The 25,275-nt window shown below is 53.4% G+C and overlaps 2 protein-coding genes across 8 annotated transcripts in view; both read left to right on the top strand.

Annotated features, from left to right (window-relative positions):
* The window catches only part of SLC12A8 (solute carrier family 12 member 8), a 32,320-nt gene extending 29,900 nt beyond the window's left edge, over positions 1-2,420 (top strand). For all 5 annotated transcript variants that reach the window (XM_040440648.1, XM_040440651.1, XM_040440649.1 and 2 more), the window contains exons 12-14: positions 1,653-1,770; positions 1,861-1,921; positions 2,091-2,420. In XM_040440648.1, the coding sequence (XP_040296582.1) occupies positions 1,653-1,770; positions 1,861-1,921; positions 2,091-2,253 (342 nt within the window). In that variant the 3' untranslated portion in view covers positions 2,254-2,420. The remainder of the gene's footprint in view (positions 1-1,652; positions 1,771-1,860; positions 1,922-2,090) is intronic.
* A 6,674-nt stretch (positions 2,421-9,094) lies between these two features.
* The window catches only part of HEG1 (heart development protein with EGF like domains 1), a 59,396-nt gene continuing 43,215 nt past the window's right edge, over positions 9,095-25,275 (top strand). The window contains exons 1-2 of one of the 3 annotated variants that reach the window (XM_040439426.1): positions 9,095-9,543; positions 9,577-10,749. In XM_040439426.1, the coding sequence (XP_040295360.1) occupies positions 9,294-9,543; positions 9,577-10,749 (1,423 nt within the window). In that variant the 5' untranslated portion in view covers positions 9,095-9,293. Of the gene's footprint in view, positions 10,750-25,275 lie in introns of all 3 variants that reach the window. The other 2 variants (XM_040439427.1, XM_040439425.1) reach the window with 2 other exon arrangements.

Genomic DNA, 25,275 nt, shown 5'->3' with positions numbered 1-25,275 from the left:
ATCACTGGGTGTCATTGATCAGGGTGAACGTTGGCTGTGGGATCACTGGGTGTCATTTATCAGGGTGAGTGTGGTTTGTGGGATCACTGGGTGTCATTTATCCGGGTGAGTGTTGTTGTGGGATCACTGGGTGTCATTTATCAGGGTGAGTGTGGTTTGTGGGATCACTGGGTGTCATTTATCAGGGTGAACGTTGGCTGTGGGATCACTGGCTGTCATTTATCAGGTTGAACGTTGGCTTTGGGATCACTGGTTGTCATTTTTCAGGGTGAGTGTGGTTTGTGTGATCACTGGGTGTCATTTATCAGGGTGAACGTCTGCTGTGGGATCACTGGGTGTCATTTATCAGGGTGAACGTCGGCTGTGGGATCACTGGGTGTCATTTATCCGGGTGAGTGTTGCTGTGGGATCACTGGGTGTCATTTATCAGGGTGAATGTCGGCTGTGGGATCACTGGGTGTCATTTATCAGGGTGAACGTTGGCTGTGGGATCACTGGGTGTCATTTATCAGGGTGAACGTTGGCTGTGGGATCACTGGTGTCATTTATCAGGGTGAGTGTGGTTTGTGTGATCACTGGGTGTCATTTATCAGGGTGAATGTCGGCTGTGGGATCACTGGGTGTCATTTATCAGGGTGAACGTTGGCTGTGGGATCACTGGGTGTCATTTATCAGGGTGAACGTTGGCTGTGGATCACTGGGTGTCATTTATCAGGGTGAGTGTGGTTTGTGTGATCACTGGGTGTCATTTATCAGGGTGAACGTTGGCTGTGGGATCACTGGGTGTCATTTATCTGGGTGAGTGTTGCTGTGGGATCACTGGGTGTCATTTATCCGGGTGAGTGTGGTTTGTGTGATCACTGGATGTCATTTATCAGGGTGAGTGTGGTTTGTGGGATCACTGGGTGTCATTTATCCGGGTGAGTGTTGCTGTGGGATCACTGGGTGTCATTTATCAGGGTGAACGTCTGCTGTGGGATCACTGGGTGTCATTTATCAAGGTGAACGTCGGCTGTGGATCACTGGGTGTCATTTATCAAGGTGAACGTCGGCTGTGTGATCACTGGGTGTCATTTATCAGGGTGAATGTCGGCTGTGGGATCACTGGGTGTCATTTATCAGGGTGAACGTCGGCTGTGGGATCACTGGGTGTAATTTTTCAGGGTGATCGTTGGCTGTGGGATCACTGGGTGTCATTTATCCGAGTTAGTGTTGCTGTGGGATCACTGGTTGTCATTTATCAGGGTGAGTGTGGTTTGTGGGATCACTGGGTGTCATTTATCAGGGTGAACGTTGGCTGTGGGATCACTGGGTGTCATTTATTAGGGTGAGTGTGGTTTGTGTGATCACTGGGTGTCATTTATCAGGGTGAGTGTTGGCTGTGGGATCACTGGGTGTAATTTATCAGGGTGATTGTGGCTGTAGGATCACTCGTGTCCTTCATCAGGGTGTGCGTGGCTTTGGGATCACTAGGTGTCATTTATCGGGTGAGTGTGGCTGTGTGGTCACTGGGTATCATTTATCGGGTGAGTGTGGCTGTGTGGTCACTGGGTATCATTTATCGGGTGAGTGTGGCTGTGTGGTCACTGGGTGTCATTTTTCAAGGTGTGCGCGGCTGGCGGACATGTTAATGTGTTCCTTCTCTCCCGCAGGCCATCGTCTCCATCGTCATCATGTTCGTCATCCAGTGGATTTACGCGTTGGTGAATATCGGTGTGGCGGTTCTACTCTATGTTTATATCGGGCGGGTGAGCCCGGGCCTGAATCCTGGTCAGTGGCGGTCAGGCTGGATTTGCCTCCCTACACGGGGCGAGCACCCAGCTTTCCCAGAGCTCTGACTGGTAATTCTTCTCATTTCAGGGGCAGCTGCGAACTTTAGCTTCTTCACCTGGATCCGACACCTGGCGGCGACCACCTTGAGGTTTGTGTCCTTTGTCTGAAGTTGTCAGTAAGTCCAGGGGGACAGTCTGAGGTATTAGATACTGGGGAAGGGGGGTCACCGTTTTTAGGATATTTTTGTGGTTGTGGGGGGGAGGTCAGTACGTTTTTACTTTTTTGCTTACTTTCCGCCTCTCGCCCTCCCACTGCAGGAAGAAGCCCACCCAGGAGCAGTTTGTGGTGACCCCGACCTTCTCACACGTCGGTATGGAAACGACACAATTAACGGAGGAGAACGCAGACTTTGCCTCCCGCGGGCGCTTCCACCATTCCTCCGTTATCAGCCAGGGGCATTTCATTAACCAGTTTAATTAGGACAGTGCAATGTGATGGCGTCCCCAGGAGGAGGGCGACGCTGCTCATACTGACTAATGTCTACAAGTATTGGGGCTCCTCTTCGTGGGTGTCAGGGGTCCCCAACACCTGAGGTGACACCATCTTTACAGAATATCAGTGATCTTCAAATAAATGGTTAAACCTGATGAGACTGCACCAAGAAATCAATAATGTCCTTAATGTAAGAGGCGCTGCGGGAGGAGGGGTAAAACGAGGCCTGTAGTTGGGGGGGGGGGGAGGGTCAAACGAGGCCTGGAGTTGGGGAGGGGGGGGGTCAAACGAGGCCTGGAGTTGGGGGGGGGGTCAAACGGGGCCTGGAGTTGGGGGGGGTCAAACGAGGCCTGGAGTTGGGGGGGGTCAAACGAGGCCTGGAGTTGGGGGGGGGTCAAACGAGGCCTGGAGTTGGGGGGGGGGGGGTCAAACGAGGCCTGGAGTGGGGGGGGGTCAAACGAGGCCTGGAGTTGGGGGGGGGGGTCAAACGAGGCCTGGAGTGGGGGGGGGGCAAACGAGGCCTGGAGTTGGGGGGGGGGGGTCAAACGAGGCCTGGAGTTGGGGGGGGGGGCAAACGAGGCCTGGAGTTGGGGGGGGGGGGGTCAAACGAGGCCTGGAGGGGGGTGGGGTTGTCAAACGAGGCCTGGAGGGGGGTGGGGTTGTCAAACGAGGCCTGGAGGGGGGTGGGGTTGTCAAACGAGGCCTGGAGTGGGGGGGAAACAAGGCCTGGAGTGTGTGTGTGTGGGGGGGGCAGGTGGGTCAGACAAGGCCTGGAGTGGGGGGGGTCTCAAACACAGCATGGAGGGGTAGTCAAATGAGGCCTGGAGTGGAGGGGGGGTCAAATGAGGCCTGGATGAAGGAGGAGAAACGAGGCCTGAAGTGTGGGGGGGCAAACGAGGCCTAGATGAAGGAGGGGAAACGAGGCCTGGAGTGTATGTGGGGGGGTCAAACGAGGCCTGGAGTGTGTGTGTGTGGGGGGGGGGGGTCAAACGAGGCCTGGAGTGTGTGTGTGTGGGGGGGGGGTCAAACGAGGCCTGGAGTGTGTGGGGGGGTAGAACGAGGCCTGGAGTGTGTGTGGGGGGGGGGGTAAAACGAGGCCTGGAGTGTATGTGGGGGGGTCGAACAAGGCCTGGAGTGTGTGTGTGTGTGTGTGTGGGGGGGGGGGTCAAACGAGGCCTGGATGAAGGAGGGGAAACGAGGACTAGAGCGTGGGGGGCAAACGAGGACTGGAGTGTGTGTGTGGGGGGGGGTCAAACGAGGCCTGGATGAAGGAGGGGAAACGAGGACTGGAGTGTGTGTGTGGGGGGGGGTCAAACGAGGCCTGGATGAAGGAGGGGAAACGAGGACTGGAGTGTGTGTGTGGGGGCCTGGGGGGCAAACGAGGCCTGGAGTGGGGCAAGGGGGCATTTATCATGTAGACTTTAATACAAGGCACTTACTAATGTATTGTGATTCACCATATTGCCTCTGTCGCATTATACACAACTCGTTTCCACAGTTACGTCCACGAGCAGTGGTGGTCGTGCTTGCACACTGTAGAAAAAATATCCGGCCTACGTGAGCTTCCACGGTCCCGGCCACCAGAGAGGCTGGCACCTTTTCCTATAGTGTGCAAGCACGACCACTGCTGCTAGATTGCAGGGTGGTTGTAACCATGGAAACGAGCCGTGTATAATGTGATGGAAAAAAAAAACAGCCAGTAAAGGAGGCAACATGGAGACTCGCTGCACATTAGTGAGGGCCTGGTATTAACTGTCTCTATATGATAAATGCTATTTGCTGTCTTTAGCTGTGGTGTTCCCCGCTCACTAGACCGCCATGATCCCCGCTCACTAGACCGCCATGATCCCCGCTCACTAGACCGCCATGATCCCCGCTCACTAGACCGCCATGATCCCCGCTCACTAGACCGCCATGATCCCCGCTCACTAGACCGCCATGATCCCCGCTCACTAGACCGCCATGATCCCCGCTCACTAGACCGCCATGATCCCCGCTCACTAGACCGCCATGATCCCCGCTCACTAGACCGCCATGATCCCCGCTCACTAGACCGCCATGATCCCCGCTCACTAGACCGCCATGATCCCCGCTCACTAGACCGCCATGATCCCCGCTCACTAGACCGCCATGATCCCCGTCACTTGTAGCTGCAATTACTCAGGTTTCCTAGAATCTCGAATGACAACTTTTCCCAGTTTAGTAGGAAATATCCCAGTAACCCAGCACTCGGGGGTCTGGGACGACCACTGTGACTATTACAGCTTCCTCAGGAGTTGTCGCCCAGCTTTCCCTGCAGCGGAGCATTGTGTCCTACAGAGCAGCGGTCACTCCACCGTCCCCGCCGTCTGATTGTCGTGTTGATTCCTCCCTTCCTGGGTTGTCGGTTCCACCCAGTAGCAGAATGTCAGGAAAAGACCTTTTACACACTTTCTGGAACGTTCTGAGGCCCCGGCGTCTCCTGCGCTGCAATACACCTGACGCCGATCGGTCACCGACACAGAAAGAGGAATGTGCACAATGGAGGGTCACATATGAGCAGCCCCCCATGTCGACCGATCACCACCCCCATGGAGGCAGCAGCCGGGGTCATCACAGTGGCCGACTTCAGAGGAGCAGCTGCAGGACACTGACACGGTATAAGGGCTTATTCACACGACCGTATTTATGGGTCCACATCTGTTCCGCAACCAAAGCCGGACCCATGCATTTCAATAGAGCTCCTAAAGTGTGCTGTCCGCATCCGTACGTCCGTTCCGCTGCCCTGCAAAAAAAAAACAAGATTGCGGACAAGAATAGGCATTTCTAACATAGGGCCGGCCATGTGCGTTCCGCAAAATGCTGAATGAACGCGGCCAGTATCCGTGAAATTTGATGACCACAAAACACATACTGTCGTGTGAATTTACCCTAAGGCTATGGTCACACGCTGCGTTCTTACTGCACAAATGTATGTGCCCATAGTGGTATCTGCAGAACTTTTATAAACCCCCTTCAGATGTATGGGGCAGGTGCCTAAAAGTGGATCCCTTAGGGTGCTGCGCCCCCCCCTCATCTCGGGGATTTACATTCCTGCAGCTGCTCTCCGGGTGCAGGGCGCCACTTACAGCAGACTGACGAGGAGAAGAGCTGCTGCAGGACGCTGACAACCACCACGACTCCTCTCCCTGCTTTAGGTGGACACACAATATAACTGCAGCACTGGAGGCGCTCTGAACCATGTTTATGCTGATGCTGGTGGCGGCTCTGTCCCCTTGGGGAATCCTATAGACAGCCATGGCGGAAAAAAAAGCTCTGTCCCCTCGGTGGGCGGCTCTGTCCCCTCGGAGTCCCCTATAGACGGCTGTTCCTGGGGCGGCTCTGTCCCCTCGGTGTCCCCTATAGACAGCTGTTCCTGGGGCGGCTCTGTCCCCTCGGTGTCCCCTATAGACGGCTGTCCCCTTGGTGGGCGGCTCTGTCCCCTCGGTGTCCCCTTAGATGGCTGTCCCCTCGGTGGGCGGCTCTGTCCCCTCGGTGGGCGGCTCTGTCCCCTCGGTGGGCGGCTCTGTCTCCTCGGTGTCCCCTATAGACGGCTGTTCCTGGGGCGGCTCTGTCCCCTCGGTGTCCCTTATAGACGGCTGTTCCTGGGGCGGCTCTGTCCCCTCGGTGTCCCCTATAGACGGCTGTTCCTGGGGCGGCTCTGTCCTCTGTGTCACCTATAGATGGCTGTTCCTGGGGCGGCTCTGTCCCCTCGGTGTCCCCTATAGACGGCTGTTCCTGGGGCGGCTCTGTCCTCTGTGTCCCCTATAGATGGCTGTTCCTGGGGCGGCTCTGTCCCCTCGGTGGGCGGCTCTGTCCCCTCGGTGGGCGGCTCTGTCCCCTCGGTGTCCCCTATAGACGGCTGTTCCTGGGGCGGCTCTGTCCCCTCGGTGTCCCCTATAGATGGCTGTTCCTGGGGCGGCTCTGTCCCCTCGGTGTCCCCTATAGACGGCTGTTCCTGGGGCGGCTCTGTCCCCTCGGTGTCCCCTATAGACGGCTGTCCCCTTGGTGGGCGGCTCTGTCCCCTCGGTGTCCCCTTAGACGGCTGTCCCCTCGGTGGGCGGCTCTGCCCCCTCGGTGTCCCCTATAGACGGCTGTTCCTGGGGCGGCTCTGTCCCCTCGGTGTCCCTTTAGACGGCTGTTCCTGGGGCGGCTCTGTCCCCTCGGTGTCCCCTTAGATGGCTGTCCCCTCGGTGGGCGGCTCTGTCCCCTCGGTGGGCGGCTCTGTCTCCTCGGTGTCCCCTATAGACGGCTGTTCCTGGGGCAGCTCTGTCCCCTCGGTGTCCCCTATAGACGGCCGTTCCTGGGGCGGCTCTGTCCCCTCGGTGTCCCCTATAGACGGCTGTTCCTGGGGCGGCTCTGTCCCCTCGGTGTCCCCTATAGATAGATGGCTGTTCCTGGGGCGGCTCTGTCCCCTCGGTGTCCCCTATAGACGGCTGTTCCTGGGGCGGCTCTGTCCCCTCGGTGTCCCCTATAGACGGCTGTTCCTGGGGCGGCTCTGTCCCCTCGGTGTCCCCTATAGACGGCTGTTCCTGGGGCGGCTCTGTCCCCTCGGTGGGCGGCTCTGTCCCCTCGGTGTCCCCTATAGACGGCTGTTCCTGGGGCGGCTCTGTCCCCTCGGTGTCCCCATAGACGGCTGTTCCTGGGGCGGCTCTGTCCCCTCGGTGTCCCCATAGACGGCTGTTCCTGGGGCGGCTCTGTCCCCTCGGTGGGCGGCTCTGTCTCCTCAGTGTCCCCATAGACGGCTGTTCCTGGGGCGGCTCTGTCCCCTCGGTGGGCGGCTCTGTCCCCTCGGTGGGCGGCTCTGTCCCCTCGGTGTCCCCTATAGACGGCTGTTCCTGGGGCGGCTCTGTCCCCTCGGTGTCCCCATAGACGGCTGTTCCTGGGGCGGCTCTGTCCCCTCGGTGTCCCCATAGACGGCTGTTCCTGGGGCGGCTCTGTCCCCTCGGTGGGCGGCTCTGTCTCCTCAGTGTCCCCATAGACGGCTGTTCCTGGGGTGGCTCTGTCCCCTCGGTGTCCCCTATAGACGGCTGTTCCTGGGGCGGCTCTGTCCCCTCGGTGTCCCTTTAGACGGCTGTTCCTGGGGCGGGTCTGTCTCCTCGGTGTCCCCTATAGACGGCTGTCCCTGGGGCGGCTCTGTCCCCTTGGTGGGCGGCTCTGTCCCCTCGGTGTCCCCTATAGACGGCTGTTCCTGGGGCGGCTCTGTCCCCTCGGTGTCCCCTATAGACGGCTGTTCCTGGGGCGGCTCTGTCCCCTCGGTGTCCCTTTAGACGGCTGTTCCTGGGGCGGGTCTGTCTCCTCGGTGTCCCCTATAGACGGCTGTCCCTGGGGCGGCTCTGTCCCCTTGGTGGGCGGCTCTGTCCCCTCGGTGTCCCCTATAGACGGCTGTTCCTGGGGCGGCTCTGTCCCCTCGGTGGGCGGCTCTGTCCCCTCGGTGTCCCCTATAGACGGCTGTTCCTGGGGCGGCTCTGTCCCCTCGGTGGGCGGCTCTGTCCCCTCGGTGGGCGGCTCTGTCCCCTCGGTGTCCCTTTAGACGGCTGTTCCTGGGGCGGGTCTGTCTCCTCGGTGTCCCCTATAGACGGCTGTCCCTGGGGCGGCTCTGTCCCCTTGGTGGGCGGCTCTGTCCCCTCGGTGTCCCCTATAGACGGCTGTTCCTGGGGCGGCTCTGTCCCCTCGGTGTCCCCTATAGACGGCTGTTCCTGGGGCAGCTCTGTCCCCTCGGTGTCCCCTATAGACGGCTGTTCCTGGGGCGGCTCTGTCCCCTCGGTGTCCCCTATAGACGGCTGTTCCTGGGGCGGCTCTGTCCCCTCGGTGTCACCTATAGACGGCTGTTCCTGGGGCGGCTCTGTCCCCTCGGTGGGCGGCTCTGTCCCCTCGGTGTCCCCTATAGACGGCTGTTCCTGGGGCGTCTCTGTCCCCTCGGTGGGCGGCTCTGTCCCCTCGGTGGGCGGCTCTGTCCCCTCGGTGTCCCCTATAGAGGGCTGTTCCTGGGGCATCTCTGTCCCCTCGGTGTCCCCTTAGACGGCTGTTCCTGGGGCGGCTCTGTCCCCTCGGTGTCCCCTTAGACGGCTGTTCCTGGGGCGGCTCTGTCCCCTCGGTGTCCCCTATAGACGGCTGTTCCTGGGGCGGCTCTGTCCCCTCGGTGGGCGGCTCTGTCCCCTCGGTGTCCCTTTAGACGGCTGTTCCTGGGGCGGCTCTGTCCCCTCGGTGTCCCTTTAGACGGCTGTTCCTGGGGCGGCTCTGTCCCCTCGGTGTCCCCTTAGACGGCTGTTCCTGGGGCGGCTCTGTCCCCTCGGTGTCCCCTATAGATGGCTGTTCCTGGGGCGGCTCTGTCCCCTCGGTGTCCCCTTAGACGGCTGTTCCTGGGGCGGCTCTGTCCCCTCGGTGTCCCCTATAGACAGCTGTTCCTGGGGCGGCTCTGTCCCCTCGGTGTCCCCTATAGACAGCTGTTCCTGGGGCGGCTCTGTCCCCTCGGTGTCCCCTATAGACGGCTGTTCCTGGGGCGGCTCTGTCCCCTCGGTGTCCCCTATAGACAGCTGTTCCTGGGGCGGCTCTGTCCCCTCGGTGTCCCCTATAGACGGCTGTTCCTGGGGCGGCTCTGTCCCCTCGGTGTCCCCTATAGACGGCTGTTCCTGGGGCGGCTCTGTCCCCTCGGTGTCCCCTATAGACAGCTGTTCCTGGGGCGGCTCTGTCCCCTCGGTGGGCGGCTCTGTCCCCTCGGTGTCCCCTATAGACAGCTGTTCCTGGGGCGGCTCTGTCCCCTCGGTGGGCGGCTCTGTCCCCTCGGTGTCCCCTATAGACAGCTGTTCCTGGGGCGGCTCTGTCCCCTCGGTGGGCGGCTCTGTCCCCTCGGTGTCCCCTCGGTGGGCGGCTCTCGCTCCCTCCATCCCTCTCTCCGCCCTCCCCGCTCAGTCTGCGCTCAGTGGCCGCTCCATGCTGCTCTCTCCCCGGCTGCACTCGGCTTGTCAGCCCGCTCCGGGGAGCTCCGCGTCCTCTCCGGCTGCTCCTGCATGATGCTCCCCGGCCCCCGGCTGCTGCTCCGGGCTGTGCTGCTCCTGGGCACCGCCCGCTGCTCCTCTGGATGGTCCACCCCGGGGACGCCCGGACACCCGCACATGAGTCTGCCCGCGGGGAGCCGCCCGCACAGATGGGGAGCAGCGCCGAGCCCCGCACCCCCGGGGAGGGAAGGGTTAATGGCGGGGGGTTACAGGATCCGAGCTGCAGAACTTTCTCCAGAGATCCAGAACCGAACCCCGAGAGATCCCAACAGAACTGGGACTGACCCTCCATCAGAACCCAACAGAACTGGGACTGACCCTCCATCAGAACCCAACAGAACTGGGACTGACCCTCCATCAGAACCCAACAGAACTGGGACTGACCCTCCATCAGAACCCAACAGAACTGGGACTGACCCTCCATCAGAACCCAACAGAACTGGGACTGACCCTCCATCAGAACCCAACAGAACTGGGACTGACCCTCCATCACAACCCAACAGAACTGGGACTGACCCTCCATCAGAACCCAACAGAACTGGGACTGACCCTCCATCAGAACCCAACAGAACTGGGACTGACCCTCCATCAGAACCCAACAGAACTGGGACTGACCCTCCATCAGATCCCAACAGAACTGGGACTGACCCTCCATCAGAACCCAACAGAACTGGGACTGACCCTCCATCAGAACCCAACAGAACTGGGACTGACCCTCCATCAGAACCCAACAGAACTGGGACTGACCCTCCATCAGATCCCAACAGAACTGGGACTGACCCTCCATCAGAACCCAACAGAACTGGGACTGACCCTCCATCAGAACCCAACAGAACTGGGACTGACCCTCCATCAGAACCCAACAGAACTGGGACTGACCCTCCATCAGAACCCAACAGAACTGGGACTGACCCTCCATCAGAACCCAACAGAACTGGGACTGACCCTCCATCAGAACCCAACAGAACTGGGACTGACCCTCCATCAGAACCCAACAGAACTGGGACTGACCCTCCATCAGAACCCAACAGAACTGGGACTGACCCTCCATCAGAACCCAACAGAACTGGGACTGACCCTCCATCAGAACCCAACAGAACTGGGACTGACCCTCCATCAGAACCCAACAGAACTGGGACTGACCCTCCATCAGAACCCAACAGAACTGGGACAGACCCTCCATCAGAACCCAACAGAACTTGGACTTATCCAACATCAGAACCCAACAGAACTGGGACTGATCCAACATCCGATCCCAACAGAACTGGGACTTATCCAACATCAGAACCCAACAGAACTGGGACTGATCCAACATCAGAACCCAACAGAACTGCCAGTCCATCACTCAGCGCTGATATAGAAAAGACCCAGACATTTGCAGGATTGGGTCAAACAGGAAATCTCCTGGGACCTCACATATATTATAGATCAGAACCGAACTGGACCGATATTTCCCAGACAAGTTCAGGTGAGCGGAATACTGAAAGGCCATAACACCAATATACTGTACCCTGCTATACTGCACCGTGTGACACAGGACCTATACTGTACCGTACTATACTGTACCCTGCTATACTGTACCGTACTATACTGTACCGTACTATACTGTACCCTGCTATACTGTACCGTACTATACTGTACCATGTGACACAGGACCTATACTGTACCGTACTATACTGTACCCTGCTATACTGTACCGTACTATACTGTACCGTGCTATACTGTACCGTACTATACTGTACCGTGCTATACTGTACCGTACTATACTGTACCGTACTATACTGTACCGTACTATACTGTACCGTACTATACTGTACGTTGCTATACTGTACCGTGCTATACTGCACCGTGTGACACAGGACCTATACTGTACCGTACTATACTGTACCCTGCTATACTGCACCGTGTGACACAGGACCTATACTGCACCGTACTATACTGTACACTGCTATACTGCACCGTGTGACACAGGACCTATACTGTACCGTACTATACTGTACCCTGCTATACTGCACCGTGTGACACAGGACCTATACTGCACCGTACTATACTGTACACTGCTATACTGCACCGTGTGACACAGGACCTATACTGTACCGTACTATACTGTACCCTGCTATACTGCACCGTGTGACACAGGACCTATACTGCACCGTGTGACACAGGACCTATACTGTACCATACTATACTGTACCATGTGACACAGGGCCCATACTGTACCGTACTATACTGTACCCTGCTATACTGTACCCTGCTATACTGTACCGTACTATACTGTACCCTGCTATACTGCACCGTGTGACACAGGACCTATACTGTACCGTACTATACTGTACCGTACTATACTGTACCGTGTGACACAGGACCTATACTGTACCGTACTATACTGTACCCTGCTATACTGCACCGTGTGACACAGGACCTATACTGTACCGTACTATACTGTACCCTGCTATACTGCACCATGTGACACAGGACCTATACTGTACCGTACTATACTGTACACTGCTATACTGTACCGTGTGACACAGGACCTATACTGTACTGTACTATACTGTACACTGCTATACTGTACCGTGTGACACAGGACCTATACTGTACCGTACTATACTGTACACTGCTATACTGTACCGTGTGACACAGGACCTATACTGTACCGTACTATACTGTACCATGTGACACAGGACCCATACTGTACCGTACTATACTGTACCGTACTATACTGTACCCTGCTATACTGTACCATACTATACTGTACCTTGCTATACTGCACCATGTGACACAGGACCTATACTGTACCGTACTATACTGTACCCTGCTATACTGCACCATGTGACACAGGACCTATACTGCACCGTACTATACTGTACACTGCTATACTGCACCGTGTGACACAGGACCTATACTGTACCATACTATACTGTACCCTGCTATACTGTACCGTGTGACACAGGACCTATACTGTACCGTACTATACTGTACACTGCTATATTGTACCGTGTGACACAGGACCTATACTGTACCGTACTGTACTGTACACTGCTATACTGTACCGTGTGACACAGGACCTATACTGTACCGTACTATACTGTACACTGCTATATTGTACCGTGTGACACAGGACCTATACTGTACCGTACTATACTGTACACTGCTATACTGTACCGTGTGACACAGGACCTATACTGTACCGTACTATACTGTACACTGCTATACTGTACCGTGTGACACAGGACCTATACTGTACCGTACTATACTGTACCCTGCTATACTACACCATGTGACACAGGACCTATACTGTACCGTACTATACTGTACACTGCTATACTGTACCGTGTGACACAGGACCTATACTGTACCATACTATACTGTACCCTGCTATACTGCACCATGTGACACAGGACCTATACTGTACCCTGCTATACTGTACCGTGTGACACAGGACCTATACTGTACCGTACTATACTGTACCGTGTGACACAGGACCTATACTGTACCGTACTATACTGTACACTGCTATACTGCACCATGTGACACAGGACCTATACTGTACCCTGCTATACTGTACCGTGTGACACAGGACCTATACTGTACCGTACTATACTGTACACTGCTATACTGTACCGTGTGACACAGGACCTATACTGTACCCTGCTATACTGTACCGTACTATACTGTACACTGCTATACTGTACCGTGTGACACAGGACCTATACTGTACCGTACTATACTGTACACTGCTATACTGTACCGTGTGACACAGGACCTATACTGTACCGTACTATACTGTACCGTGTGACACAGGACCTATACTGTACCGTACTATACTGTACACTGCTATACTGTACCGTGTGACACAGGACCTATACTGTACCCTGCTATACTGTACCGTACTATACTGTCCACTGCTATACTGTACCGTGTGACACAGGACCTATACTGTACCGTACTATACTGTACACTGCTATACTGCACCATGTGACACAGGACCTATACTGTACCCTGCTATACTGTACCGTGTGACACAGGACCTATACTGTACCGTACTATACTGTACACTGCTATACTGTACCGTGTGACACAGGACCTATACTGTACCGTACTATACTGTACACTGCTATACTGTACCGTACTATACTGTACCCTGCTATACTGTACCCTGCTATACTGTACCATGTGACATAGGACCTGTAGAATGATGTATTGTACAGATATATATGATATACTGCGGAGCGCTGTATATACAGTACAGACCAAAAGTTTGGACACACCTTCTCATTCAAAGAGTTTTCTTTATTTTCATGACTATGAAGGCATCAAAACTATGAATTAACACATGTGGAATTATATACATAACAAACAAGTGTGAAACAACTGAAAATATGTCATATTCTAGGTTCTTCAAAGTAGCCACCTTTTGCTTTGATTACTGCTTTGCACACTCTTGGCATTCTCTTGATGAGCTTCAAGAGGTAGTCCCCTGAAATGGTCTTCCAACAGTCTTGAAGGAGTTCCCAGAGATGCTTAGCACTTGTTGGCCCTTTTGCCTTCACTCTGCGGTCCAGCTCACCCCAAACCATCTCGATTGGGTTCAGGTCCGGTGACTGTGGAGGCCAGGTCATCTGGCGCAGCACCCCATCACTCTCCTTCATGGTCAAATAGCCCTTACTTTCAAAGTTTTCCCAATTTTTCGGCTGACTGACTGACCTTCATTTCTTAAAGTAATGATGGCCACTCGTTTTTCTTTACTTAGCTGCTTTTTTCTTGCCATAATACAAATTCTAACAGTCTATTCAGTAGGACTATCAGCTGTGTATCCACCTGACTTCTCCTCAACGCCACTGATGGTCCCAACCCCATTTATAAGGCAAGAAATCCCACTTATTAAACCTGACAGGGCACACCTGTGAAGTGAAAACCATTTCAGGGGACTACCTCTTGAAGCTCATCAAGAGAATGCCAAGAGTGTGCAAAGCAGTAATCAAAGCAAAAGGTGGCTACTTTGAAGAACCTAGAATATGACATATTTTCAGTTGTTTCACACTTGTTTGTTATGTATATAATTCCTCATGTGTTAATTCATAGTTTTGATGCCTTCATAGTCATGAAAATAAAGAAAACTCTTTGAATGAGAAGGTGTGTCCAAACTTTTGGTCTGTACTGTAAATATAATGAACTGTGCAGCGCTGTATGATATAATATACTGCGGAGCGTTGTATGACATGTATAGGACTTCTACTACAGTCAGGTCCATGAATATTGGGACATGGACACAATTCTAACATTTTTGGCTCTATACATCACCACAATGGATGTGAAATGATACGGACAAGATGTGCTTTACCTGCAGACTGTCAGCTGTAATCTGAGGGGATTTACATCCAAATCAGGTGAACGGTGCAGGAATTACAGCAGTTACATATGTGCCTCCCACTTGTTAAGGGACCAGAAGTAATGGGACAGAATAATAATCATAAATCAAACTTTCACTTTTTAATACTTGGTTGCAAATCCTTTGCAGTCAATTACAGCCTGAAGTCTGGAACGCATAGACATCACCAGACGCTGGTCTCATCCCTGGTGACGCTCTGCCAGGCCTCTACTGCAACTGTCTTCAGCTCCTGCTTGTTCTTGGGGCATTTTCCCTTCAGTTTTGTCTTCAGCAAGTGAAATGCTCAATCGGATTCAGGTCCGGTGATTGACTCGGCCATTGCAGAACATTCCACTTCTTTCCCTTATAAAACTCTTTGGTTGCTTTTGCAGTATGCTTTGGGTCATTGTCCATCTGCACTGTGAAGCGCCGTCCAATGAGTTCTGAAGCATTTGGCTGAATATGAGCAGATAATATTGCCCGAAACACTTCAGAATTCATCCTGTTGCTTTTGTCAGCAGTCACATCATCAATAAATACAAGAGAAGCAGTTCCATTGGCAGCCATACATGCCCACGCCATGACACTACCACCACCATGCTTCACTGATGAGGTGGTATGCTTAGGATCATGAGCAGTTCCTTTCCTTCTCCATACTCTTCTCTTCCCATCACTCTGGTACAAGTTGATCTTGGTCTCATCTGTCCATAGGATGTTGTTCCAGAACTGTGAAGGCTTTTTTAGATGTCGTTTGGCAAACTCTAATCTGGCCTTCCTGTTTGAGGCTCACCAATGGTTTCCATCTTGTGGTGAACCCTCTGTATTCACTCTGGTGAAGTCTTCTCCTGATTGTTGACTTTGACACACATACACCTACCTCCTGGAGAGTGTTCCTGATCCGGCCAACTGTTGTGAAGGGTGTTTTCTTCACCAGGGTAAGAATTCTTCGCTCATCCACCACAGTTGTTTTCCGTGGTCTTCCGTGTCTTTTGGTGTTGCTGAACTCACCGGTGCGTTCCTTCTTTTTAAGAATGTTCCAGGCAGTTGTTTTGGCCAGGCCTAATGTTCTTGCCATCTCTCTGATGGGTTTGTTGTGTTTTTTCAGCCTAATGATGGCTTCACTGATGGTGACAGCTCTTTGGATCTCATCTTGAGAGTTGACAGCAACAGATTCCAAATGCAGATATCAGACTGGAAATGACCTCTGGACATTGTATCTGCTCATTGTAATTGGGATAATGAGGGAATAACACACCTGGCCATGGAACAGCTGAGAAGACAATTGTCCCATTACTTCTGGTCCCTTAACAAGTGGGAGGCACATATGCAAACTGCTGTAATTCCTGCACCGTTCACCTGATTTGGAGGTGAATCCCCTCAGATTACAGCTGAATGTCTGCAGGTAAAGAACATCTTGTCCGTATCATTCCAAATCCATTGTGGTGGTGAATAGAGCCAAACATGTTAGAATTGTGTCCAGGTCCCAATATTTATGGACCCGACTGTATAGAATACAGCATGGCGCGCGGTGCGTATAATCCCTGTGCTGCCCGGCACCATCTTAGACTTTGAGATGCCGGATCGGAGCTTCATCCCCACACTGACCGGCAACTGACATGAAGAGTGTGAAACTGTATTCACTCCCATCATCCCTGACCTCAGGCGCTCACAATCTAATCCTAGTATCTCATACGTTAAGTATCACTCTCATCATCCATGATCTCAGGAGCTCACACTCTTTCCCCTCTTTGTCACACACAGTGTATCACCCCCATCATCCTTGATCTCCGTGTTGGATAGGGAGATTGACAATGAATCGATCTCTGGCCTTCCACTGGAGGGGTGTCCTCAGTTGCGGGCGTACTGTGATATCCGCAGGGTGACATCAGGGTGAGCCCTGGATTAGGGGGCAATATACACTACTCCCAAAAAGTCCAGGATATTTGGCTTGTTGGTGAAATTTTAGGATGAACCAAAAATGCCCTCTGACCTTTACAGGAGAACTTAATGTGACCTTCTCTAACCTTCTGAATGCACACGTCCAACTCTTCAATGTTTCAGGACATTTTGCACAACTTGCTGTTCTCTAACAAGGAGCTTAACGGCAAAATTCACACCAGGTGTTTGATCCATGAATTGTTCTACAAATGTCCTGGATCAATTAGACTAGGTATTAAACAGTCCTCCTCATCATGCTGCTCACATTCTAACATCATGAGACCAAGACGACACCTAACAATTGATCAGCAGTACCTCGTCATTGAGAGGCTTCAAGCAGGATGTTCTCAGACGGAAGTGGCCCCTGAGCTTAAGTGTCATCAGCAGGTTGTATCAGAGATACAGAGACTGGAAGAGTCACAGAAAGGCAGAGAAGTGGACGCCCCGTGTCCACATCCCACACTGATAACCGCTTCATTGTGAACAATGCCCTGCGGAAGCGGATGATGAACGCCACACAACTCCAGGCACAGGGAGGCGAGAGGCACCAAGTGTCACGTCAGACCATCGGAAACCGTTTACATTAGCGTTCGCTGCGTGCTAGACGACCTGCATGGCTTCCTGACCGCACCACCAGGCACAGACGTCATTGTCTTGTTTGGGCCAGGGAGGGTCTACGCTGGACGAGGGACCAGTGGCCTCAGTGCTGTTCACTAATATAAGCCGATTCACGCTGAGCAGAGATGATGGCCGCCAACCATGTTGGAGACATCTAGGATAGCGCTCTGCATCAGCCACTGTGGTCACCAGATGAGCCTGTGCTGGTGTCGCAGTGTGGGCCGGTGCGTCTAGTCCGTACAGACCTGCCCTACACTGTGTGACTGGTCCAGTGACAGCCCAGACTACCTGAAGACCATCATTACTCCAGTCATGGTGCCTCTGCAGGAACAACACCGGCCTAATGTCATCTTCATGGAGGACAATGCGCCAGCTCATCGAGGTCACATCATTAGGGAACGGCTGCTGGAGACCGGGAGACCCCACATGGAGTGACCTGCACCTTCTCCAGACCCGAATCCCATTGAAAACCTCTGGGATCAGCTGAGTCGCTGTGTAGAGGCGCGTAACTCTGTACCCCAGAACCTCAATGATCTGAGGGCCGCCCTTCAGAAACAGTGGGATGCCATGCCTCAGAGGACAATAAGGCGACTTGTGAACAGCAGGAGACGTCGTTGTCAGGCTGGAATTGATGCTCAAGGTGACAGGACAAGTTCCTGAGACGCTGACATCTTGTGGCGGTATACCCAGCACTGGGGTCGGTGAGACACTGACATCTTGTGGCGGTATACCCAGCACTGGGGTCGGTGGGACACTGACATCTTGTGGCGGTATACCCAGCACTGGGGTCGGTGGGACACTGACATTTTGTGGCGGTATACCCAGCACTGGGGTCGGTGAGACACTGACATCTTGTGGCGGTATACCCAGCACTGAGGTCGGTGAGACACTGACATCTTGTGGCGGTATACCCAGCACTGGGGTCGGTGACACACTGACATCTTGTGGCGGTATACCCAGCACTGGGGTCGGTGACACACTGACATCTTGTGGCGGTATACCCAGCACTGAGATTAGTTAGACACTGACATCTTGTGGCGGTATACCCAGCACTGGGGTCTGTGAGACACTGACATCTTGTGGCGGTATACCCAGCACTGGGGTCTGTGAGACACTGACATCTTGTGGCGGTATACCCAGCACTGGGGTCGGTGAGACACTGACATTTTGTGGCGGTATACCCAGCACTGGGGTCGGTGACACACTGACATTTTGTGGCGGTATACCCAGCACTGGGGTCGGTGGGACACTGACATGTTGTGCCGGTATACCCAGCACTGGGGTCGGTGACACACTGACATCTTGTGGCGGTATACCCAGCACTGGGGTCGGTGAGACACTGACATCTTGTGGCGGTATACCCAGCACTGGGGTCGGTGACACACTGACATCTTGTGGCGGTATACCCAGCACTGGGGTCGATGAGACACTGACATCTTGTGGCGGTATACCCAGCACTGGGGTCGGTGAGACACTGACAGCTTGTGGCGGTATACCCAGCACTGGGGTCGGTGAGACACTGACATTTTGTGGCGGTATACCCTGCACTGGGGTCGGTGACACACTGACATCTTGTGGCGGTATACCCAGCACTGGGGTCGGTGAGACACTGACAGCTTGTGGCGGTATACCCAGCACTGGGGTCGGTGAGACACTGACATCTTGTGGCGGTATACCCAGCACTGGGGTCGGTGGGACACTGACATCTTGTGGCGGTATACCCAGCACTGGGGTCGGTGAGACACTGACATCTTGTGGCGGTATACCCAGCACTGGGGTCGGTGAGACACTGACATCTTGTGGCGGTATACCCAGCACTGGGGTCGGTGGGACACTGACATGTTGTGCCGGTATACCCAGCACTGGGGTCGGTGACACACTGACATCTTGTGGCGGTATACCCAGCACTGAGATTAGTTAGACACTGACATCTTGTGGCGGTATACCCAGCACTGGGGTCTGTGAGACACTGACATCTTGTGGCGGTATACCCAGCACTGGGGTCGGTGAGACACTGACATTTTGTGGCGGTATACCCAGCACTGGGGTCGGTGACACACTGACATTTTGTGGCGGTATACCCAGCACTGGGGTCGGTGGGACACTGACATGTTGTGCCGGTATACCCAGCACTGGGGTCGGTGACACACTGACATCTTGTGGCGGTATACCCAGCACTGGGGTCGGTGAGACACTGACATCTTGTGGCGGTATACCCAGCACTGGGGTCGGTGACACACTGACATCTTGTGGCGGTATACCCAGCACTGGGGTCGATGAGACACTGACATCTTGTGGCGGTATACCCAGCACTGGGGTCGGTGAGACACTGACAGCTTGTGGCGGTATACCCAGCACTGGGGTCGGTGAGACACTGACATTTTGTGGCGGTATACCCTGCACTGGGGTCGGTGACACACTGACATCTTGTGGCGGTATACCCAGCACTGGGGTCGGTGACACACTGACATGTTGTGGCGGTATACCCAGCACTGGGGTCGGTGACACACTGACATCTTGTGGCGGTATACCCAGCACTGGGGTCGGTGGGACACTGACATCTTGTGGCGGTATACCCAGCACTGGGGTCGATGAGACACTGACATCTTGTGGCGGTATACCCAGCACTGGGGTCGGTGAGACACTGACATCTTGTGGCGGTATACCCAGCACTGGGGTCGGTGAGACACTGACAGCTTGTGGCGGTATACCCAGCACTGGGGTCGGTGACACACTGACATCTTGTGGCGGTATACCCAGCACTGGGGTCGGTGAGACACTGACATTTTGTGGCGGTATACCCTGCACTGGGGTCGGTGACACACTGACATCTTGTGGCGGTATACCCTGCACTGGGGTCGGTGAGACACTGACATCTTGTGGCGGTATACCCAGCACTGGGGTCGGTGAGACACTGACATCTTGTGGCGGTATACCCAGCACTGGGGTCGGTGAGACACTGACATCTTGTGGCGGTATACCCAGCACTGGGGTCGGTGAGACACTGACATCTTGTGGCGGTATACCCAGCACTGGGGTCGGTGAGACACTGACATCTTGTGGCGGTATACCCAGCACTGGGGTCGGTGAGACACTGACAGCTTGTGGCGGTATACCCAGCACTGGGGTCGGTGACACACTGACATCTTGTGGCGGTATACCCAGCACTGGGGTCGGTGAGACACTGACATTTTGTGGCGGTATACCCTGCACTGGGGTCGGTGACACACTGACATCTTGTGGCGGTATACCCTGCACTGGGGTCGGTGAGACACTGACATCTTGTGGCGGTATACCCAGCACTGGGGTCGGTGAGACACTGACATCTTGTGGCGGTATACCCAGCACTGGGGTCGGTGAGACACTGACATCTTGTGGCGGTATACCCTGCACTGGGGTCGGCTTCTGAGATGAGGAGACACCATCGCTGCTTCTACTTAATACCCGACTTCCTGATATAATATCAATAACTTCTGAAGTTTTCCAGAAGTTTCACCCAAAAGCCAAATATAACGACGTTTTTCTGAGCTCACAATCTAATCCCAGTATCTCATACAATGTGTATCACTCCCATCATCTCTGACCCTAGGAGCTCACAATCTAATCCCAGTATCTCATACAATGTGTATCACTCCCATCATCTCTGACCCTAGGAGCTCACAATCAAATCCCAGTCTCTCATTATTTGTCAATTCCTGACCCCAGGAGCTTGCAGTCTAATTTCCCGCTCTCGCAGTTATTCTGTCCTTATTGGCTGTGGCTATAAGAACAGGGACTAAGCATGCAGAGACCCCCCCCCCCCCCCGCCCCCCTTAGTGTGGCTCCGGGTCTCATCAGTCTCGGGCCCCTGCTCTGTTATAGTGAATACTTTCTAAACTCTCACTCCAGAGAAAGACGACAGGATGTGGAGTAACAATGGCCAGGAAGCAGTGCAGGGGTGTGGCTATAGGATGCGGACACGTCACATCTCTGGGGGTCATTGATGGGGTCAGTTTTGGTTCTGCAGGCTGAAGTCTGATGTCTGTGGGGCAGCAGATCGCAACTGAGAATACAGGCCGCCATATCCTGCTGACAGAGCAGCCCTGCTCCGCATGTATAGATGATGATGTCACCGCTGTCTGTATTGGTGATGACATCACTGCTCTGTGTATGAATGATGATGTCACTGCTGTCTGTATGAAAGATGATGTCGCTGCTCTCTGTGTATGAATGATGACATCATCACTCACCAAGACCATCATTCTCTACTGTAATTTACACTTGTCTCCATTATGCTATCGATTTTTGGGGGTTATGAGCGCGGCCTTGTCTGTATACGGTATATTATCCAGAGGTCTGTGCGCCTGCTGTACCGTAGGGGCAAGAAGTACTGAGTGGCGGGTAAATCTGTGGTCTCTGCACACTACCTCTTCTCCCGCGTGGTCTCTGCACACTACCTCTTCTCCTGTTATCTTGTGTGGTCTCTGCACACTACCTCTTCTCCTGTGTGGTCTCTGCACACTACCTCTTCTCCTGTGTGGTCTCTGCACACTACCTCTTCTCCTGTGTGGTCTCTGCACACTACCTCTTCTCCTGTGTGGTCTCTGCACACTACCGCATCTCCTGCATTATCTCTGCACACTACCTCTTCTCCTGTGTGGTCTCTGCACACTACCTCTTATCCCGCGTGGTCTCTGCACACTACCTCTTCTCCCGCGTGGTCTCTGCACAGTATCACATCTCCTGCGTGGTCTCTGCACACTACCTCTTCTCTCGCGTGGTCTCTGCACACTACCTCTTATCCCGCGTGGTCTCTGCACACTACCTCTTATCCCGCGTGGTCTCTGCACACTACCTCTTCTCCCGCGTGGTCTCTGCACAGTATCACATCTCCTGCATGGTCTCTGCACACTACCTCTTCTCCCGCGTGGTCTCTGCACACTACCTCTTCTCCCGCGTGGTCTCTGCACACTACCTCTTCTCCCGCGTGGTCTCTGCACACTAACTCTTCTCCCGCATGGTCTCTGCACAGTATCACATCTCCTGCATGGTCTCTGCACACTACCTCTTCTCCCGCGTGGTCTCTGCACACTACCTCTTCTCCCGCATGGTCTCTGCACAGTATCACATCTCCTGCATGGTCTCTGCACACTACCTCTTCTCCCGCGTGGTCTCTGCACACTACCTCTTATCCCGCGTGGTCTCTGCACACTACCTCTTCTCCCGCGTGGTCTCTGCACACTACCTCTTATCCCGCGTGGTCTCTGCACACTACCTCTTCTCCCGCGTGGTCTCTGCACAGTATCACATCTCCTGCATGGTCTCTGCACACTACCTCTTCTCCCGCGTGGTCTCTGCACACTACCTCTTCTCCCGCATGGTCTCTGCACAGTATCACATCTCCTGCATGGTCTCTGCACACTACCTCTTCTCCCGCGTGGTCTCTGCACACTACCTCTTATCCCGCGTGGTCTCTGCACAGTATCACATCTCCTGCATGGTCTCTGCACACTACCTCTTATCCCGCGTGGTCTCTGCACAGTATCACATCTCCTGCATGGTCTCTGCACACTACCTCTTCTCCTGCCCACCGCACACACAGCGGATGTATAGGGGACTGTGTAGTGGCATATTAGCTACGGTGCCAAACACTTTTCAGGTCCCCAGGGGCCCCCATTTCCTGCCCCACCTACATTGTTTATAAATAGAAGAACACGGGACAGAAAAATTGTCACCGACACCGCACGTAACCATAACGAGATGAGGAGGGGGCAGTAGTTGTATTGGGGGCAGTGAGGGTATTTGGGAATTGGGGGTATTTCTTGTATTGGGGGCAATAGTTATATTGGGGGCAGTAGTTGTATTGGGGGCAGTGAGGGTATTTGGGGGAAGTATTTGTATTGCTGGTAGTAGTTGTATTGGGGCAGTAGTTGTAATGGGGGCAGTAGTTGTATTAGGGGGGCAGTCGTAGTATTAGGGGGGCACTAGTTGTATTGGGGGCAGTAGTTGTATTGGGGGCAGTAGTTGTATTGTGGCAGTAGTTGTATTGGGGGCAGTAGTTGTATTGGGGGCAGTAGTTGTATTGTGGCAGTAGTTGTATTGTGGCAGTAGTTGTATTGGGGTCAGTAGTTGTATGGGGGTCAGTAGTTGTATGGGGGGCAGTAGTTGTATGGGGGGAAGTATTTGTATTGCGGGTAGTAGTTGTATTGGGGGAAGTTTGTAATGGGGGGCAGTAGATGTATTGGGGGCAGTAGATGTATTGGGGGCAGTAGATGTATTGGGGGGCAGTAGATGTATTGGGGGCAGTAGTTGTAATGGGGGGCAGTAGTTGTATTGGGGGGGAAGTAGTTGTATTGAGGGGTCACATACAGTACAGACCAAAAGTTTGGACACACCTTCTCATTCAAAGAGTTTTCTTTATTTTCATGACTATGAAGGCATCAAAACTATGAATTAACACATGTGGAATTATATACATAACAAACAAGTGTGAAACAACTGAAAATATGTCATATTCTAGGTTCTTCAAAGTAGCCACCTTTTGCTTTGATTACTGCTTTGCACACTCTTGGCATTCTCTTGATGAGCTCCAAGAAGTAGTCCCCTGAAATGGTCTTCCAACAGTCTTGAAGGAGTTCCCAGAGATGCTTAGCACTTGTTGGCCCTTTTGCCTTCACTCTGCGGTCCAGCTCACCCCAAACCATCTCGATTGGGTTCAGGTCCGGTGACTGTGGAGGCCAGGTCATCTGGCGCAGCACCCCATCACTCTCCTTCATGGTCAAATAGCCCTTACTTTCAAAGTTTTCCCAATTTTTCGGCTGACTGACTGACCTTCATTTCTTAAAGTAATGATGGCCACTCGTTTTTCTTTACTTAGCTGCTTTTTTCTTGCCATAATACAAATTCTAACAGTCTATTCAGTAGGACTATCAGCTGTGTATCCACCTGACTTCTCCTCAACACCACTGATGGTCCCAACCCCATTTATAAGGCAAGAAATCCCACTTATTAAACCTGACAGGGCACACCTGTGAAGTGAAAACCATTTCAGGGGACTACCTCTTGAAGCTCATCAAGAGAATGCCAAGAGTGTGCAAAGCAGTAATCAAAGCAAAAGGTGGCTACTTTGAAGAACCTAGAATATGACATATTTTCAGTTGTTTCACACTTGTTTGTTATGTATATAATTCCACATGTGTTAATTCATAGTTTTGATGCCTTCATAGTCATGAAAATAAAGAAAACTCTTGGAATGAGAAGGTGCGTCCAAACTTTTGGTCTGTACTGTACGTAGCTGCACAGTGCATATATGGTGCTGTGTTGATATTTTCGGCGAGTTCGCGGTTGACGAATAATTTGCGTACAGTTGCGATAAATCTGCACAAAATTAAAAACCGCGCTGTAAATAAAACCTCCATAAACACGTGACCTCTGACCTGCAACGCCTCCTGCGCCGTGGGCGTGGTATTTTACTGCCTGAAGACTGGAATGTGACACAAGAGGTGACGCTGTGCTGTTATTTGGCGCTCATCCACTGCGGTTACATGTGGCAGCCATGTTGCTGCTCCTTCACACTGCGCCGTCACCTTCCTGTCCCTGTTACTGTCACCCAAGTGTCTCATAATCCAAATCCAGCTGTCCCCGAGCCCCTCACAGGTCAGCGTCCCCCCCGTGTAATCCTCTTACATGTCCAACCAGATTAACCTCCTCAGTACCAGGAGTGACAGATGCCACCGCCTGGATTACTGCACCTGTCACAGTGATGGGGGAGGGGAGGAGGGGAACATCGCGCCAAACCTGCTGCTCTTCACCAACATCCAGACGATGCACAGGGCCCCGAACGTAACGGTGTGTAGCACCACAGAGCCCAGAAACTGGTACTGTGCATCATCCATTCATACAGAGCAGGAGAAGTGGTACTGTGCAGAGTCCGTATATACAGAGTAAGAGCAGATACTGAGGATTACACCCAGTATACAGGTCAGGAGAAGTGGTACTGTGCAGTGTATATATACAGGACAGGAGAAGTGGTACTGTGCAGTGTATATATATACAGAATAAGAGCAGATACTGAGGATTACACCCAGT

This window comes from Bufo bufo, chromosome 7 (genome assembly GCF_905171765.1).
Source record: "Bufo bufo chromosome 7, aBufBuf1.1, whole genome shotgun sequence".
NCBI lineage: Eukaryota > Metazoa > Chordata > Amphibia > Anura > Bufonidae > Bufo > Bufo bufo.
Note: the sequence above shows the minus strand (reverse complement) of the source record. Positions and strands in the feature narration are given on the sequence as shown.